The sequence below is a fragment of the Bacillus rossius genome, chromosome 13 (genome assembly GCF_032445375.1).
Source record: "Bacillus rossius redtenbacheri isolate Brsri chromosome 13, Brsri_v3, whole genome shotgun sequence".
Classification (NCBI taxonomy): domain Eukaryota; kingdom Metazoa; phylum Arthropoda; class Insecta; order Phasmatodea; family Bacillidae; genus Bacillus; species Bacillus rossius.
In genome coordinates, this window is record NC_086340.1 from 429,448 (window position 1) to 450,792 (window position 21,345).

Below are 21,345 nucleotides of genomic sequence, written 5' to 3' on the forward strand. Positions count from 1 at the left end.
AGGCTGCTGGGGAAAGCACCCCTCCCCCTTCTTTTCCACACTCCGTCCACCCCACATTGCCACATTCTTTTCTTTCTGAACAGCCGCGTCACATTTGAACTACAGTGATAAAAAAAAACAACGTAAATCACTCCTGCTGATGAAAGTGACAACAGAAAGGGTCTAGTAAATATGGAATAAATTTAATTATTTAATTACCTAATTTTTAAGTGCTACGTACTTGAATTGCAATTTATGATCCCTAAAAGGCTTGTTTCATAAATTCACAACCAAAAAGTTTGGGGTCGCATTATATTCAGAGTGGCATGTTCGGGTAAATACGGTACGTCACGTTGGCTGTGCATCTAGTAAAAACCCAAACAAATATTTCATTTTTACAATTAAGATATCTTTACACATCAACATCCACATGGTTATCTGAAAATAACAATTCAAGCAAAAAATTCTATCTATTTAGTTACACTAAATATAAATAAGAACACAGAAGATTAAGACCACATGAAACCACCACATGTGCCTTCTACAGAACTTGCAAACATCACTAAGTTATCACTTAATATGTCTGATCATACGTGACTATCATTGCATTACTCTTTATTATTTGTCACTAAAAAGATTAGATACCTATCAGTGCTATGTTTAAGTACACTGACTAATAATTTCATTTTAAATCACAAACAACTGTATTTAGGTATTTAGAAGAACGATAAAATGTGATGACTACCTAATAGGCATAAAGGTAATGATTAATAATTATGTACTGTAATTACATTCAGTCTTTCTTCATTTAATAATTATCAAATGATTGTGCAAAATTTATTAAGTCTATGCATATTAGGTCTATAATAAACAATGTAGAGCTTTGGTTAAATGATACAATAGTTTTTAATTATAATTAAAATAAATATTATTAACTGTGCATTTGTAAATAGTGTAAGACAGCTCATGCACATAAAAAGATGTAGCATTATGTGTGTTCATATTTTCAAGTGTTTATGAGCACTGAATAATGTTTAGAGGGGTTGAGCAACTTTCAGCTATGCAATCCATATAAAAACACTCAGAACCTACAAAATTTTTGAATTCGATAAGAAATTCTATTACTAATGTTGGGAAAATTGCTTATTTTTAAATTAAATAATTATTTAAGTGCCTGAATTAATATTCATTTGGTGTACATATAAAAAATTACACTAATACCTAGTATGAAATCCATTATTATTTTTTTTTATGATTAAATCTAATATTTTATCATTTTCAACTTCTTAATAATAAGAATCCTACATATTCAGTCACTCAGGATTACCTCGCATATAAATTGCTATTAAATATACATAAACTTATATAGGGATGTGCGAAAGTAACTTTATCCACACGAAATGAAAGTGAAAGAAAATTTATCAAGTTTCGCGAAAGTGAAACGAAAATGAATTTTTCTATGAGATAAATATATTCTTAATGAAAGTTAAGCGAAATTTTTTAATTAACAAAGAAAAAAGTGCCCCAAAATTTGCTCTTCAGTAATAAATTCTATTACATAAATCATTTTGGTACCTTTTGATATATATATAAATATTACTATTTAATATAATCAACATCCGCCCTAGACCACACAACACAGCCCCAAGTCACTCGTAAATTTCAAGAATCGATCCAGATCTTTCAACGCACAGACTATTTCCTTTACAGTCGTAATGTCGCAGTGTATGATAATACTGTATATTTATCACGTGCATGGTACTGATGAAAAAATACGTGAATACTGCGGAACGGCCGCCATCTTGCACCACTGTCACACATGGCTAGCTCAGGAAGCTGTAGACCAGGCAAGGGACATGGTCAAAACAAAACATAACAAATGGTTGCTGCCAAGTGGTCATTACATGCAGTGACTTGTTGACCTTTTTGTCTAATTGGCTGTATATTATGAGGATTTTATATGCCAGTCAGAGTATGTAAAATTTAAATAAAGCAGACGACAATGTTTTTGTTTGGCTGTGAGCGAATAAAAGTAGGTACGTTCTTTGTTATGTGTATACGGTAAATACTAAATAGTGTACTAACAGTTCTGGAATGTATGTTTTACAAATATAGTACCTACACTACTGTTTGAAAGCAAATGAATCAGGTAATTTTTCAAATATTGCCTGATTTTGTTTTGATACCTAGGCCTACTGTAATCACGGTTGAATTTTGTTTACTTTATCTGCCATGTTTGTTCAAATTATGATTTTACCGTATTTTCATTAATGTGAGTTTTTTTCATCACCAAGTAAATTAATCTTAATGGAAATCTTTTTTCTAATTAATGTCTTTATATGATTTGCATATGTTATTACATTATTAGTAATAACAAGCAAATCATATAAAGACATTACAGTGGAATCTCAGTGCTAAGTACTTACAGGTACCTCAAGTATTTGTACTTAGTACTGAAACATGCATACATATCTTTACAAAGAGAAAAATATATATAAAAAAATAGCTACAGGAGAGCCGCTATGCCATATGTATTCGCAACTGCGACTTGCTTTTTTCCCCTTGTCTAGTTCTCTGAGTATATCCACTTTTTCCTTAAGCGTGAATTGCTTTCGTTTCTTTTTATCTCCAGGATCATTCATATTGTAGCACAAATACAATGCGGTGTCTAAATAACGTAACCTGAAAATAAACTCAACAATAACAATAAACAATCCCGGCAAAGACATCAAACAGTATTTTTTAGCGTAGCGTAACACTTTTGTCTAAATAATTAATACTTCTCTCAAACTTCCGTCTTTCGATGTATCGAATGGTGTTGTGTTGCTCACGTCGCATACTACGTACGGTATAACCTATGGTTGTGCGCGCAACTGTTTGTTAACTTTGTTTTGAGAATTTAGAGGTTAGAAAATACGTTGCGGTGGTATTTGTGTATCTTTGTTCTACTACATTAATCATTTAGCTGGAAATTTATTTACCAGTTTAAGTAAATTTTGGTGTAGTAATGCCACGCTACTAGTAGAATTTATACGTTATAGTGAAAATATGATACTTTAAACTGAAACCGTTTTGCATGGCGAAGATACAATTTTTGGCGGGGACTTAAAAAAAATTTGTTAAGTGAAATATACTTTATAATAAGGTACGTTATTGTACCGGTATTCTACTGTACATTTTTATTAAATTACGAGTTCTTTTTCAACTAGAACAATCGAACTTCGGTAAGCTATTGAACTTTCGTTTGGCTCGAAATATTTCGCTAAAAACGAACTTCGACAGATGAAATTCTTACCGAAATCGAAAATGAAAGTAGCAAAATTTCGATTTCGGTATCGGTACACCGAATATTCGCACAACCCTAAACTTATATAGTGTTGACAGTGACGATAAAATTACTATGAATGTAAGACTACCTTAATTATAAGAAGACTGAATGAAAAACACTGGAATATGAAGCAACTTTGATTGTAAACTAGTATATATAATATATATAATATATAAATAAATAAAAAAAAGACAACTCATAACTCAAAATGACTTGAAATAATCATGTCATTTTCACAAATGTCCTCTCAAAAAATTTTCATTTTAGTTTCTCCAAATAACAGCAGTAGTTGCACAACCACACATATAGATTATTAAACATTTACAGAAGGAAATTTAGAAATAATAAATATTTCACATTTTAAAAATTTCTTTAAAGTAAATCACATATCCTTAATTCATAATCTACATTAACCATTTGAATCTTATGACCACAAAATTCAATTTTGTTTTACATGTCATAAAGTCCCCTCTAAGCATAAAACGAATATCAACACCCACTTCTTAGCAAAGTTACAATTTTTGCATGTAGCATATCATTTTTAATTTCAATCTGAAAACCTTTTTATCATACTATTAAAATTACATTTCAATGCTATTACAATTAATATTCAAAAGAATCAGTTTTGATAATAAAAGTAATTTATACATACTTAAGTTTTGGTAAATGGAGAACATCTTATAACCTTATAAGGGTTTCAAAATATAAAAACTCATGAAATTATGACCAAAGTACTTTATAATAAAGTTTAGTGTATTCATTTCTTATATTTTAGTACTACATATAGAATTTTAACTACTTTGAGATGTCATACACGTATAGAAAGTAGATTCACTACGAGCGGTATTCCAAGACGTTCGGGTAAGGTAGCGAACAAGCACTTTCTTGTTGGGATACAACCTTAACCTAACTTGTGCACCGTTTTGCAGAACTTGTCCAAACCGAACCCCAGTAAGAAAACAAAACATCAACAGTTTTAATAAACGGTGCCCTGCGCGAGGCTAGAAACTGGTTCCAATGCACTCTAACGAATGTTTTGCAACCACTGATACAATTGTCACAGCAAAAATACTAGAGATAGCAGTACCATCGCACAAAAATAGGAACACCTTTCTAGGTTTCTCAAGTACTTTTAAGTTATGATCATTACGGCCATTAAAGTGTACAAAATGTATTCAATGATAGTTTTGTTAACATAAACTTTCATTTGTGACACCAAAACTCTTGGTACATCCCACGATGATCACAAAAATGACTATACGTATATGAGTTAATCAGTGCCAGACGCAGATTCGCCATCTAAACAAAATCACTGAAAAAGTAAGCTCTACGCAAGCACGAAATTTAGGCAACAGATAGGTCACGGATAAGACACCAAAATCCGTGCCCTAAAAATGAGGGACTGGCCGTGTCCTACCGTGCACTAGGAATACGGTTAAGATACAGGTGTAGCATATTCAACACCTAAAACCTTATTTGTGTGTCTTGGAATACCGGCCTAACTCTTATTGTAACTAGCACTCTAAATAGCTTAAAGCTCATTGAAAAATTGTCGTCACTATTTTTTTTATCACAAAGAGTTTAGAATTAAGATACCACTAAAATTTTACCCACTTTATTGGGTTACTGCTAAATTGTACAAAAGAGATTCTACTTTTTTGCTTTTTTCTCATAATACATTATGCTTACATACTATGTGCACTATGTCAACATGTGTACATGTCAATTGTAGCTTCATAGCAGTATGTACAGTGCAGCTGACATCAAAAATGTGGTTTTAGATTTTTCAGTTGTATTCACAACTATTGAACAGCATGAAATACAAAATGGTTGATAACAATGGAAAAAATATGTAGGGAATTCAAATAAAATAAGACAAAACAAACACAACGATATTCATACCAAAGCACAGGAACTGATCTAACAAAGTAAATAAAACATGCTCATTTATATGGTGCACAATCTTGTCAACAAGAGTCATAGAGCATTAAATAATGAAGTCATTAGTCAAATAAAAAAATATTATTTTCAAACTGGTTGTGAATAATTATTTTACCTAGATGTCACTTGACACAAGAAATCAGGAATATGTCTACTAATCTATATATATATATATATATATATATATATATATATATATATATATATATATATAAAGGAACGAGCAGTAATTTAGCAGCAAAAATTATTATAAGATATTGAATTTACTCAACTATAAGAGACACTATTATTTTGTCACTTTTTGAGCTCAAAAGTGGGGTTTCATCTTACAATTGATGGTGTCGTGCATTCACCGAAGTTAATCAATCGTAGGATGCACCTATTTGTTGAGTTTCTGAGATTCGAGAATGGGCTTGGGCTTACAACAACACTTGTGATAAGCAGTGATACCTTTGAATATATATACTGTATAGAAGTCGCGAGTGGATAGGATTTACTCTACGTTTTTCAGAAGCGTATGATGAGCAGCTTGGGAACTTCACCGCTGCAGTGCGCTGCCGTAACGACCTGTATCGTCTTAGTTGTTATTTACACGTTAGAGCGCAGCACTGTCGCCCGCTGTCATTCCCCGCACCCCCCAGCAATCATTCACTGCAGCTCAAGGTCGTTCAACGGGAGGGGGAAGGGGTGTTTGAAGAGTTCGACACTTGTTCGCTAGGGACCACCACAAGTCGATGCCCTAGAGATGGTGGCGATTGCGGCGGTGAATTAACCAACTACCTCAAACCGTATTAGAAATTTTAACCTGGGCTGGCGACTTCTATACAGTATATATATTCAAAGGTGATACACAGACCAGTTGAATAGATCTGAGAATAACAAGAGCGGTACAGGCTAACAAACCACTTAACACCACCTTTTACAAATAAATATATTTAATTGTATCTTTTATTTGTAGATGAATGTTTCCTCTTAGACAACTATCAGGATCAAAAGAGAGATGCATCTTAGAATAGAAGACGACTTATACTCGAGTAAATACAGTATTTATGAATAAATAAACTTCGGTAAGTCTTATATTTTTAATAAATAAAACTTGCAACATATGCCACAAATGATTCTAATGCTACAACAAACCACACAATTCTGACCTTTGTTTAAAATATTTTAAAAGCCACAAAATGTATGCAACAGAAAAAGTTGTTCTCACTTGGTTATCAATGTTTTAAACAAAAATCAATAAAAATGTTTTTGTTCATCATTTACACATATGTACCTCACAGAAACAAACATGAACTAAACTTTTAAAAGTCTTGTATAAGCTCAATAGGAAAGTGACATTAAGTAACTTACATGAAACCATATTGTAAACATATGTTCAGTAAGGTCAAGCTCATATTAACATTTAAAAAGTAACTGAAGATTATCTCAGAAATAGTTTATAGCTGACTTAGTCCAAAATAATTTATTTAATGGATGTAAGTCCATCCACTCAACTTAGAACTATTTTTTTGCTACTAAAACAAAGTTGTGTAAAAACAATACACTCCTAAAAAATACTACCAAAATTTTTCACACTATTTAATGACAGCTCTAACTTCTGTGTCCACAGATGAGAAATAACATAAAAATACTTTGAAGTTAATATCAGTTGCAATAAAAAACTTCTGCCGTAACAAATTTATATACTCCATAACACCAATACTAAAAATGAAATTTAAAACTACATAACTAACTAATCACACTACGAAAAGTCACTAAAAAATTCTTAATCAAATAAATGCCAAAACAAAATAAAAAATAATGAAAAGGTAATACGACTTGTTTCCTTTTTGGCACTTGTAAAAAAAAAAAGTATAATTGTCAAATGTGTGAGTATACTGAATTAAAAACTAAAAATTATTTCTAATTTCAAACCTATTCTAAAATAAAACTCAATGTCTTTGTAAGTAGGTGGAGATCAGTTTATAAAAAGAAGAAAAAGTGAAAAATTATGGCTGTAAAGCTTTCAGAACACAACCCTGCAATACGTCACTACTAAAACTTAGGCCCTAAACGTAGTAATTTCTGTGCCCCTGTAAAACACAACACGTACGTAAGAGCGAACCGTCGCAGTAGAGGTTGCAGCAGGCAGCGGATGTCGCAGGGGTTTGAGGTCCGTGTCGTCAAAGGGGCAGTCGGTCCCGTCACCAGCTGTCACCGACACTTGACGAGAGCCAGCCTCCGTAGTAGAGGTTCAGCAGGCGCTATAAGCCGTCACCGAGCAGGCAGCGGATGTCGCAGGGGTTTGAGGTCCGTGTCGTCAAAGGGGCAGTCGTCGAACTGCGCCTCCACCGGTCCCGTCACCAGCTGTCGCCAGCCCTTGACGAGAGCCAGCCTCCGTAGTAGAGGTTCAGCAGGCGCTATAAGCCGTCACCCAGCAGGTAGCGGATGTTGCAGGGGTTGAGGTCCGTGTCGTCAAAGGGGCAGTCGTCGAACTGCGACTCCACCGGTCCCGTCACCAGTTGTCGCCGGCCCTTGTGGATGCCCCGGAAGTGCATGTCGACGGGGCAGAAGTTCTTGGGGAACATGAGCGTGTTCACCCTCTGGGCCGGCGTTATTCTGGGCAGGGCTGCCAACACCGGATCACAACACGTTTCACCGAGATCGATTCTTCCGATTACATTAAATCACACACAAACGTACTAACACAAGACCTCGTGTTGGGAAGAGTGGTTCTGTTGGAAACAAGAACGATCCTGCTGAGCCTCTTCGTGGGGTGCGTAGTAACGACTACACACCACGCACAGTGAAACAGGAGAGGTCATCCACCCGTGCGCTGTTCTGCATTGCTTTGATGCAAGTTTTGACATGCCAGACATAGCCCGGCATAAGACATCATGTTTTGGAAAATTTTTGGATGGGAAAGAAATTTCCCGTGGGAACAGGAACGGATTGAGAATTATTTGAGGTTACAAATTTAAAAATTTTTCATGCTATTTGAAAGAAAAAAATGTTGGTTAGGCTCAAAATATTGTCGAGGCACAAAATAAAAAAAATTATACATTAATAGAGGCAGGTGGTAGTCAACCTTATTTAATTTCATAACGGCAAAATTAAAACAAAATCCTTAATGTGCGAAGAAATGACTAAATTAGCTCATATTTACACTTTTACTTCAGGTTATTCACTCCTCTTATACTAATTACAATGGCCCCACACTTACTCTGCAATATTACCAACATAATTACAGCGAATTTCCATTTGATTCCGGCAATTTAAGTCACTTATACGTTTGCAAATATTGCTTCAAGGAGCAAGTCCCAACGTCTAGTGTCGTAGACAAATGCAGAAAGTAAGCTCCTACTGTTAGAACATAGTAGTGGATATTTCGTAACTACAATCTATTAAAACATCATTTTGTCCATTGTACAACATTTCCTTTTTTTTTTTTGGAGTCCATGGTATAATTCAATTTATTTAATTTTTTCTTCTGAAACTGGTAAGTGATACAAAACAAATTAATAGCTGTTTATTACATGTTTAATATGTATAAAATTTGAATTTTCATTTGAGGATGAGATTCATTCCACTACTGTTTGGGGATGTAAGTGAAATAACTTTGATTATTTGGTTTGTGTTTCAAATGCTGAATATACCATTTTTATCTGCCAATGGGTCACACATTTTACTAATATTTTTTTGTTTAGTAAATGTAGTGCGAACCTTATGTGAGTTTTTCATTTTGGGTGAAAAAAAATTAACATTGCACTGTGCGGTTGAATATGTGCTTACATAACTAAGACACAGTGCATTTTATTTTATGAAAATAAACTCTTTTCGAAGTAATATTTTAACTAAATATAAGGGTAATTGAAGTCACTATAGTAACACATGTAGCAAATCATGGCTTTTACCACAAAGAAGTTTTTTCCACATGTTCCACGTGTTTTTATGTTACAATTATATTCAAGAGAAACATTATTCACACAATTACCAACCTTAAACCTTCTTTCTCAAAAAACAGCTACATCAGCCTCACAAAACAATAAAAAAAAGTCTTTTAAATTATTTATACAATGGGGAATTTTGATTTAGTACAATTTCTTGTATATACACCATTGCAGTTTTGCACTGTTTGTCTTGGGTAAAATTCATAAATGCAAAATAAGAAATTAAACAAATAGAAAAAAAAAACCTAAATCAGCTGATGTCAAACATCTGTTTTTCGCAAATGTTCTGCCATAGGAAACCTACGGTGTTCGTCAGTGTTGGTCATCAATGTGTTGTCCATATCTGTTTTGGTCACCATTGTGTTCGTATACTTGCTGTGTTATCCGGTTTTTTTTGTTGTTTGTCTGCATTTACTGTTATTTTAAAACTGCCACGTGTTTGTTAGCCTACTATGTTCGCCTGTGCTGTTATTATTTTTTTCATAATTGAATGTAATCCATGGAATTCTTGTTTAGGTTGAATGTGTTCATCTGTGCTTTCATCGAAGTGTTGACCATAATACCTGTTTAGGTTCATCGTTTAGTTTATCTGTTTGTCATCAGCTGATTTAAGTTTGTTTTCTGTGGGTTTATGTTTCCATTTTTTTCTTTTAATTTTTTTTTCTTGCATTTATAAATTTTCCCCATGACAAACAGTGCAAAACTGCAATGGAGTATGTCCAAGAAATTGTATTAAATTTAAATAATGCTTGGCAACATTTGCCATACTGTTCAACTGTTATAACACCCACACACAATGCTGCGTGTGCATGTGCATTGCTGTACCTAGGAAAACTCTCTCATTGGGATCAAAGTTGTCGTCTGCTTCCGCATCATCGCCCCAGCACGAAGGCTCGCTGCTGTCTTGCCTGGAAAAAATAAAACATGGAGAGCGTGCTTTACTTCATTAGGAATACTGCACTGTAGAAGGAAGGAGCAAACATGCTTACTGTAAGCATATGGAGTGTACAAACAACTTTAGATGTTTTTTACAAACAAAGCTCGAGGTGACAACACAATGTTTGTTAGTTTGAATATCGGGTAAAACCATAGGGTGAAAAGGATACAGTCAACCCTGTTGACTGCTTAAGTTATACTTCTGGTCACATCACCACTGAAAAGCAAGCAAGAACCCAATGAAAGCACTCTCTCTTTTAAAACTTCCATTTCTTTAAAATGCACCGTCAATCTAACAACTATCAAAATTCCAATATACCTAAAACTATTTATTTAGCTGTGCCTTTAATTAAAGTAAATACCATAAAGACAATGGAAAATTATACTATTATATTTTAAAACAGAAAAAATAACTTATAAGTTATAACATGAGATAATATTTTTTATAAATACTTAATGGTTATCAAATCAAGTATAAAATTGTTCAAGATCTAATAAATGGTTTAGCATCCTCCCTAGACAAAACATACATATGCCATTGTGACTTTCCACTAACATCACCTTTGCAGCTGCTCAACACGTGTGTCCTGCAATGTAACTGTACCTCTCATCGCTAGCACTGGAGCTGCTCAGGTTCTTTGCATATTAATATACTTTCATGTTATTTGAATGATTCTTGCAATGATGAAGAATGATTTAACATAATTTCATCGGAAAAAAACCCTTGCTGGTCTACGCTGGTTGTCACAGAAAAACCTGAAGTATGGACATCAAAGATGAACACATCAACCAAGGACAAGCCAATAGCAGCAGACGTCACACGTCTCGTCGTCATCTGTCTACTGTGTACGTCTGATCTATAATTTTTTATGTCTAAATTCCTTCCCCGGAACCACAGGGGCCGTCTAGGCACATAAGACATAACACTTGATATTAGCTGATACTGGCTTGTTCACTAAGTTTAGAATATGTTTTCATTAAGCCTGTGCAAATCTTCAACTTCAACTAAGCAAATCAATCAAAGCTTTTTTTCAAAATTTGATTGGACTTGCCAGGAAATTTGCTATTTGTATTGTGTATGTTTTCTTGAATAAAGTTGGTTACTCAAAATAAAAGAAAAGAAGGCACTCTGTTTGCATTTATGAATGCTCAATATTAATGATATATATGGTTATTTTATAATATTTATTAAATTATGTTAAATATAGGGCCCAATTGGTTAAATCAGTTCAAGCATTACAAATGTTAAATTTTTTTTTACTTCAATCCTATGTTTTATAAAATAGGTGTAAAACAACTTCGACGAGAACAATATTAAAAACTTGATTTGACTTCATGACTATTTTACACATTCAATTTGATATTCGCTTTGCGTAGTATTCATCTTAGCTGTCCGTTCCTGAGGTTTCCCCATGACAACATGGGTAACCCAGCAAAGGCATGATTCCACGAAGCTATTTCAAATCAGTATACAAGGATTAGCAACACGCGAAGTTGCCTACTCTCACCTCCTTGTTAACACCTCTGGACCTACTGGCCACTGTGTACTTGCAGTTCACAAGAGGTATAGAGTTGCTACGTAATGCCGTACCTGATGATAGCTGTAGCAGGAGCAGGATCAGGATCTTGGAACGTCTCTGAACAATCTGAACTTGAAATCCTATCAAAATCTTCATTACCTAAAAAAAATATATATAAATTTTTACAAACCAATTACCTTGCTCACAACATGCTACAGATAATGGAAACTATAAATATCCCAGAATAATTCTTCATTTAACATTAAGTGTTCTGTGAAAAATCCTGACTTAAAATTATGTAAGTTTTTTTAAAACTTGGTTATTAAGATGCAAAACATTTTTTTTTTGTAAATATTTTAAATATTCTGCCCAGATATTTAATAAAAACACAATTATTTGAAAAGATTTAAAAACAGGAAACACTACGGAACTCTCAAAAACAAAAAATGTTTAAATCACAATTTTCTCAAATTCGAACCTCGAGTTCGAATCTCAGAGAATGCCTTGGATAAAACTTCAAAATCTAGATTACATATTTTTTTTAATTAAAAAAAAAATAAAAAATTCTAACCTTTAAATGGTTGTTCCATGAACTAAGTTTCTACAATCAACACATAATTTACTTTTATTTATATAATTACATGTTAAAAACACAATATTTTTAATAAACGGCAATAGGATAAGTATGAAGGAAAAAAATAACAAACTTCAGAGGTTATCAGTGTCAAATTTATTAATTTGCTTTTTTCTTTTAATATGTTTCTTCTAATCTTTTCCCTCGAATATTGAATCCTACGAATACTAAGGATTTGAGGATCTGATTTACCTATCCCTAGTTTAAATCTTTCCCAATTATAAAGCACAGGTAGTTTGAATCATCACAATATGTCAGAGCCAGTAAAGGACATACATAAATACAGGCCTGTTGATATCTGTCTCGTGAGGTGTAACTGTATCGTGAGTGACTCAGCAAATAGCAGGAATCATTTCCCATTCATATTTAGCCTCCTTGTTTATCACTATTCGTATCATACCTATTTTAACACCCTTCATCCTTACAAATAGAGGTCTGGGAGTATTAAAAAAATAATAGATATTCGTAATACATATAATATTCGATATTCATGAATAATTTGAAAATTGATTCAACATTTCAAATTTATATATATATATACACACACACACATATATAAATTTGCTACCAATGTCAAATTTATTTACAAAAAAGGTGATTTATTGAGAAAATTAGATTTATTTCTGCAACATCATTCACACATATTTTTATATTTAACAAATAATAATTATGATTTAAAATTAACAACATTCTTTTTTAAGTATATAACAAGATCAATAAAACAACTTTGGAACTTAAAATTCAAGGTTTAAAAAAATGCAATACCATTTTTATTTTTAAATTTCTTTAATATGTATTACACTTGTTATAGTTCTATGTATATTACTTCCTTTTTTTATTTTACTGTATTTTAGATCTTTTTTCCTTGGACTCCTGTTGTGAAGTGAGAAAAAAAAATTACTATGTTAAAATTTTATTACAAAACAATATTTGTTACTCATGAATACACATGAATATTTTATTCAAAATTTGATTAGAATAAAAACAACAGTATTCTCGGAAGCTTACTTAGGTACAAGTTTTCTAGTTTTTTTTTTTTGTTAACTCCGTATAACCTTTGGCATGATATATCTGCTAATTTTTTTTTTTTAACTTACACCTTAAAACTACTACAGATAGAAATATAGATAGTTTAAACTAAAGCCAATTCATGTCCCTGCCAAATTTAATTTGAGGCTGTATATGCTAAGAGCAGTTAAACTAAATAAATTTTCTGACATGCTAAAACCATAATGTGCTTTATGTGAAAATGAATGCACAAATTAAATTAATGTACATTTAACAATAAAGACTATTATCATAATCAATAACAAGGTTTTAAATTTATTTCTAATTTTTTTTTTTCCTGTCGCTGGCTACATCCTCCAAGAGGCTGCGAACAGACAGACTCTACTGGCTTAAATGATGCCCGTCCAAGAAAACAAAAAGACACTACATAACTGTTTATTACATTTTCATAAATGATTAAGAAAGGTGGTACCACACCACAAAAGTACACAAAATTCAATCAGACAGTACCCTACAATACTAACTCCTACATACCACTGTCATCAAAGCAATCAGGATCATTCTTCTTCAGTTTCGCCCCATCAACTCGGTGCATCAAACTCTTCGAGAGTTTCAATCTGAGGTTGGCTTTCAGCTCTTGGTAATTCCCAAAAATTCTATCAGCAATTGTCTGTAATTTCACATACTTAAGTTTACAAACAGGAAATTCAGCTAAAAAATTCATACAGTACTGCAGTAACTAATCGGTAGGAACAAGATTATACGATGAATTGCAGGTAAAACAGAAATAACACCCAAAAACAAGACAATATAACATGTAGCAAGTTAATACACCATTCAGCACCAAAATGTAACCAAAAACATGAATCAATTAGCAATTTGATATAAATTAACTAAAATTACAAAAAAAAAAAAATATCTTGTATTATGGTTAATCCATTAGATATAATATTATAATTTATGTAACATGAATTTTGTACCAGAATGTATGACCTAAATGGATTGAAAAGAAATTAATTATATTGTTTTATCTTGAAACTCTTACATTAGCCAAACGTTTTTACATTATGACAGCACATGTTTCAAACACACAAAAATTTGCCAATTTATTTCTATTTTTTTGAGTAATTCTGCTCATTATTATTACTATTATCATCATTAATACTAATGATTTCACTGTAGATGTGCATCAGGTGTCAATAAAAATAAGATTATTTTGGTGAAATAAGTATTTAGAAATATTTTATTTTCATATTTCCCTAGTAATTAGTACATGTATGAACACAACAGATATGTGGTCTATCAAAAGTGCATTAATTTTATGTAGATGGCATGCACCACTGTCCTCACAAAGACAACAGATAATTAAAAAGGATAAACTTCTAGCGGCACGCAGTTGGATCACAGAAGTCAATACCACCCTAGCGGTGGTTAGACCCGGGAACGTCTTTCATGGCAAGCCTTATTATTATTAGGTGGCTGAGACCAAAATTATTTTAAGTAAAATTGGACAAATTTGTAAATAAACTATAACAAATTTCTTTAGTGCCAAAGAGCCAAGTGAAATTACATAACCTATAAAATTAATTCAAACTACTGTATACTTATTCTACTTAAAAAAAAGTTTTCAGAAGGTGATTTTAATGCTTATTTAATGAAAACAAGTGGATATCTACATCCATGGTCTTGCAAAACTACCACCACCATAGAAAACAGAAAACTTCACCCGCCCCTTCCCAAAAAAAAATATATTGGATTTATTGACAGTGGGTTGCAAAATCATTAAGTTATATCCACTTTAAGAATTTTTTATTACTATCCAACACATTTTATAGCTTTAACACAATAATTTACTCAAAAATTAAAATAATCTGTGAATAAGTGAGAATTTTTTTCAAGTGCTAGTTGTCTGAAAACACGATAATTATGAATTCTCTGCATCCTATTGCCACTCAGATCAGACTGATGCACTGTAGTAATAACCTTCTGGTGTCAACGTTTGTTTATGTGTTTTTTTTTTTTTTTAAAAAATAAAACCCTCGACTGCATGAAATACTAAAAAACTGTGGCTTTTCGTTAATGAACATGAAAATTTGTGAATAAAATCATTTACAAAGAAAATTTGCAAGCGATTCGTGCGGGTCAAAAACCACGAGATATCATATTTAATCTGCAATAAAAAGTTAGAATTCATTTCCCACCATTTGATAGCGACTGTAATTTGTCGCAGTTTCGAGAGTCGCGATTTTTTTACGGGTCTCCAGTGATAAGTGTCTGAGCTCCTACTTGCATATTAAAACTAATTTAATGAAACAACTTATCATGTGTCACATTTCTGTGCAATTATGTGTATTCTGGTTATTACACCTCCATAATAGACCAGGAAGATTCAAAAAGATTAATTTTATATATTCTACGATATAATCAGGGATAAATTATTTTTAAATTAATAGATAAGAATATTTAATATGCGTGCAACTAACAACATTTATAGATAAGACACTATTCTTTTTTTTTGACGTGACGTCTAATAAATCGATGAACGCTGGCTGCACGCTCGAAAAAGTGTCTCGTTGCGCATTGTCCCGTTACGCTCATTGTACGCTTGCGCCGCATCTATCTCTCTTCCACTCGATTGGAACAACCATCGATTTGACTTTTTCGAGGCACATTAAACTTGAAACACTCCCATTCGTTTCCAACTTATTCTATCATCGTCCTATCCTTAACAGAATAACACAGATTGGAAGAAGTTAAATAGCAAACATGTATAAAAGTTATAGTTAAAATAATCTCTTCGTTAAAGTAATAAACATATTTGAATTAATGAGTGCAAATAAAAGTAAATTTATCAATTAAATTGTAGATTTCATTTTACTCCTTCTTTGTATCCATACAAAATAGTGATAATTCAATAAAAATGATTCAATTTTATTCATTAAAGTATGCAATCATTTCATCAATGTTTTCTTATGACGTCACGTTTAAACTATCGTCCGTAAACCAACTTTACAGACAGCCAATTTTCTAATTTCAAAAATCACCCTCCACACATGGAGACACGCGTGTCCGCACCTCGTCGTCCGTGCTGACGAAGTTCAGCTCCAAGTCGACGGCCCGCAGCGAGGGCAGGTCCCCGAGGCACGCGGGGACCTCGCCCAGGAGGTTGTCGTACAGGTCCAGCAACACGAGCGTCCGCAGGCCGGCGAAGCTCTCCGGCAGCACTCGCAGCTGCAACCACCGTCGCCCACAAGCACACTTCGACACCGGCCACCACCTGCCTCATCCGTGTGCTCATCTGCAGTCGAAGGAAAAACCTTATCTGATAGGCACAACATACACAATCGGGCATGTGTCGTTTTGCCTAAAGGCATTTTGCCTAATTTTAGGCAAAATGCCGTTTAGGCAAAATGCAGTTAGGCAAAACGCAGTTATGCAAATCGCTGTTAGGCAAACCGCTGATAGGCAAAATAACGTTAGGTTAGGTTAGCTTAGGCAAAACGCCGTTAGGTTAGGTTAGCTTAGGCAAAACGCCATTAGGCAAATCGCCATTAGCAAAATGCCATTAGGCACTTCGCCGTTAGGCAAAACGAGGTTTTGTCATCATAGTAACATTTTAGGCAAAACGCAGTTAGGCAAAACGCCGTTAGGCAAATCGCCGTTAGGCAAAATGCCTTTAGGAGAAATGACTTTAGGCAAATCGCCTGTTACTCACACAATCACCATACACCAACAAAACAACAACACAGGACAAAGGACAAACAAGGACAGCACAACCAGCTATCAAATATTACAATGATAAAATTTAAATTAAAACTAAAAACAAGTTATAACTATGTCATATTAAAACAAATCAAAAGAATAAATATAATATAAAAGAGAACGAGTGAATATATATGCAAGTTTATTTTTTCAAGCAAGATAAATAAAAAGTTTATAAAACGCTATAAATCTAAAGCACTGTCAGGTTGGATGAATTAGTAAAAATAACAAACAGAATATAAGTTGTAATAAGATAATGCTTATTCAGTTAATTTCCAGGTTTTTGTAATTATTCCTAACTACACCCTTTGATATAGCCGACTCCTAACTATTCCTTTCTCTGGCCAGAGACTGAAGAGGCACTCGTCTGAACAACGTGGATACAGACATACCAACCTTGTTCCCCTGGAGCCACAACTCCTCAAGGGACGCCAGCGTGCCGATGTCGCCCGGCAGGGAATCCAGCTGATTCCTCGCCAGGACGCACCGCCGGAGGCTCCTCAGCCGGCAGAAGGACGCGGGCAGGAAGGACAGCTCGTTGCCGCCGAGGTCCAACACCTCCAGGGCCACCGCCCCCTTGAGGTCCTCGGGGAACTCGGTGAGCCCCACGTTGCAGATGGCGAGCTGCCTGAGGTTGGTGCTGAGGCCCAGCTGGCCCGGCGGCAGGGCCCAGATGGCGTTCCCGCTCCCGGGCCCCCGCCCCGCGTCGTTGCCCAGGTCCAGCACCTCCAGCCCCCGCAGGCCGTGGAGGAAGGTGAGCGCGGGAGCGGCCAGCCTGCAGCCGCGCAGCCGCAGGGACCTGAGCAGTTGCTTGCGCAGGTACTTGACGCCCGTGTCGAACGACGACGAGGTCCTCGCGCCGGCCTCCATCCCGGGGTTGTGGCTCAGGTCCAGCTCCTGCAGCCACATGCAGTGGTCCTCCAGCAACCAGCCGGGGAACACGGCCAGGCGGTTGCGGCTCAGGTCCAGCCGCACCAGCCTGCTGCAGCACGCCAGCGGCCCGTCGAAGCGGGCCAGGCGGTTTCGCGACAGGCCCAGCCGCACCAGGTTCCTCAGGCCCCGCACGCACTCCGGCAGCTGCCCCAGGCCGTTGCCGGAGACGTCCAGCGTGTGCAACGCTCGCGCCTCCTCCAACGAAGGCGGGAGCGTCTGGAGACCGTTTGTCGACAGATCCAACACTTCCAGAGTCCTGAGCTGACCGACGTCGTCTGGCAATTCGGACAGGCGGTTCTCGGAGACATTTAAAACCCTCAAATGTTTCAGACTGAAAATTGTAGTCGGAAGTTCACTTAGCTTGTTCCCGCTTAAATTTAGAATTCTTAGGCATTGCAATGAGGAAAAAACACTTTCTGATATTGAAGTTAAATTATTACAAGAAACGTTCAGCGTTAGAAGTGTCTGTAAAGCATTTAATTCGGTAGGTAGCTGCTCCAGAGAATTTCCTATTAGGTTCAAATCTGTTACATTTTTTAGTTTAGAATATGTGACTTTTTCTAACGCTTTTAAACCCTCGTTACAGGAACCTCCCGCTCTACTCTGGATCTCTTGTTCACTCCCAAATAGGACTGAAAGCTTTGGTCTTGCTACACCGTTAACAGCTTTTGTTTTGCACAATAACGCTTCATGGCCATCTTCATCAGTCAAGTTCTTGCTCTTATCCATCATCCACTTCATCACAAACAAATTGCACTGAAAAATAAAAGGAAAATACATTAGTTTCGACCTGTAGCATAAGAAAAAAATTAACTCTCTGAAAAAAAAAAATTTTTTTTTAGTGATGTTACAAGAATAAACCGTCTAGCAATAATTTAAAGGTAACAATTTTTTTTGGAATAAAAGTTTTCCTCTCAAATGACTGGGCTGTCTGGACAATCAGAGTGATCTTTTACTTTACTTATTTTGATTTTGGCTTCTTTCGAAAAGAGGGCACCATTTTTGATCAATTTATGTTCAACTTCTCAGTTTATGCTCGAAAGATGTTATAATATTCATACAGCTTCTCGACCGAGTATTTTTTTGCAGAAATATTGGCTATGTTGTTAAACTGCTGCAGCTTTCTGACTTGCCAACATTACCAGCCACAGCTTTTCCGCAACTTATTAATAAAAATCTGAAAATACTTCTGAATATTGAAGGCGTTCCACTATTAACCTTGTAAACAGTGTTTCTATATTCTCACTGTTTTCTGAGAAATTGCCATTTGTGGGTCACATTAGATAGCTATGCAGTGAAGCAGCCATCGCCATGTTGTGCTTTAATAGAGTTGCCAATTATTTTACTACAGAAAAGCTGTGACGTAAGAATATTACACAGTTGTCATGCTGGAGAAGCGTATCTAACCCCCCAAAAATAAATAAATACAAATTTCCCAACTATATTTTTACTTCCTGACTTATTTTCGAGTCATTCTTTAAGAGGGCGTTGTGATACTTCAAATGGTAAAACATTTTAACAATTAGTTTTGTTAAGTATGCTAAAATTAGCATTAAATCATGAGAACAGTTGGTTAGGTAAGGTTAACTACATTTGAAATACCTAACATACCAAATAAAGTCCTCGAATTTTAAAGTATTTTTAATGCAGCTTACCTAGCCTAACCAACCCCTACACTATTTTGAACTATTTTATAAGTAGCTACCGAACAACCATTCACACAGTATCACATTCAAAAAAATAACCTGATATTACATGTTTAAATGGTAAACTATAGTTAAAATACTATAAGAGTCACAACATCCTCAAAAAATGATTAGAAAACATATAAGAAATTTTTTTTTTTTTTTTTTTTTAAATTTCTCTGTAAAAGAAGTCTTTCCTGTAATGCGTAAATTTATATTTAAATTTTAATAAATATTTAATTTTTGCACAGTAAAATTTTTGTATTACGAGTATTTTATGTTTACAAGAGAGCAAGATTAATAAACTAAGGTTATGTACACCTAACATTTGCACAAATTACAGAGTATTCTAAAAATTAAATTGAAATATTACACATAAAATATTTTATACAAACCAATTATTTTTCATTCACGCCTCCTTTTTATTTAAAGGTATGAAACAATATTTCAACATTTCTTAAATAAAACATTCATTTCACCTCAGTTCAAAACATGCTCATGTTCCCATTCCAAATCGTTGTTCGTTGTGTATAACAAGGTTATCCAACATCATTACACAAAATGTTTATATATAATTTTAAAGTTACTTGAGAAAAATTTTTTGCTATATTTTAATATTTTATTTCGTAAGAAAATAGTTTGTCTATGATTTGAAGCTAATGTAAAAGTGGGGCTGTTATTATAATTTGTAATATGTAACTGTATAAAAATAATGGAGAGCTTGCTGTAGAATATTTAACACAAGATGGCGGATGCATTAATTTTCAATTGATTTGAATTATTTTGGACAGGACGTCCAGCCTTTTTCTGCAGTGCTGATGAAACTTTTGTTGTTACTGAGGACGCCAACTAACTTAATATGTGGGCCTGTGAGTTATTCCACAGGTAAAGCACGAACACATACTCTGGGTGTGATGTCGCCACGTGGCCAGCAGACAGCAAGTGTTGGCACGACATAAATACCCCCAGCTGTTATAGCCAATAGGGACGCAATTATAACTGAATGGTTATAACTATTCACTACATAATTACTAATGAATTTATCCTCGTAATATTGTTTTTATTCGCACATACGTCTTTAGTACATGGTGCTGTTCGTTATATGCCTGTTTAATCCTTGAGCTGTGGATCAGCGCTGCATGCTTTACATAGGTACTTGTTATGTGCTTGTTACTATATAGCATCTTTAAATGGTAAACTCGTTGAGGGCCCTATGGCATTAGTTTATGACTAAATTTACAGGTGTCAGTGGCATGCTGCATTGAATGGAAAATTGGTGAGAGATTTAAGTAGAACATTTACTGCGGTGCGTGGCCTGACGAGACATACTGACGCCGACTGCCAATGCTCCCTCTGGTCGCATTGGCCACTGTCCCTTGTCGACGCTCCACCAGGACATGTGTGGCGAACACTCCGTACATGCAGTGTAGTTGAGTGTCTCGAACGGACCGCGTTGCCGATGTGTCGATAGACGCCTACACGACTTCAACTTTAACACCTGTATCACTCCACTGGGTATGGTTGTATCCTTTCGCTTGTATGTAATTTTCAATGTGTTTTAATTAATGTATTTTTTTTACATTTTAATAACAATTTAATACCTAATGAAAGTTTTGTTCATGGTGAGAATACATCTAATGATTGGCCTGATTCGCTTCCTCCACTTTATGCACTTCACGTGCAAAGT

General features: G+C 34.7%; 1 protein-coding gene across 2 annotated transcripts; it reads right to left on the reverse strand.

Moving 5' to 3' along the window:
- Positions 1-5,470: 5,470 nt before the first annotated feature.
- LOC134538061 (leucine-rich repeat protein soc-2 homolog) lies at positions 5,471-20,202 on the reverse strand. Of its 2 annotated transcripts, none has more exons than XM_063379046.1 (7): positions 20,138-20,202; positions 17,437-18,729; positions 16,354-16,509; positions 13,813-13,948; positions 11,708-11,795; positions 10,006-10,088; positions 5,471-7,859 (listed from the first exon to the last, which is right to left on the reverse strand). In XM_063379046.1, the coding sequence occupies exons 2-7, from the start codon at positions 18,712-18,714 to the stop codon at positions 7,651-7,653; spliced, it is 1,950 nt and encodes a 649-aa protein (XP_063235116.1). In that variant the 5' UTR covers positions 18,715-18,729; positions 20,138-20,202; the 3' UTR covers positions 5,471-7,650. The 2 variants fall into 2 exon arrangements, with proteins under 2 accessions (XP_063235116.1, XP_063235115.1); XM_063379045.1 differs by having other exon boundaries at positions 20,054-20,190.
- Between the last annotated feature and the right edge of the window lie 1,143 nt (positions 20,203-21,345).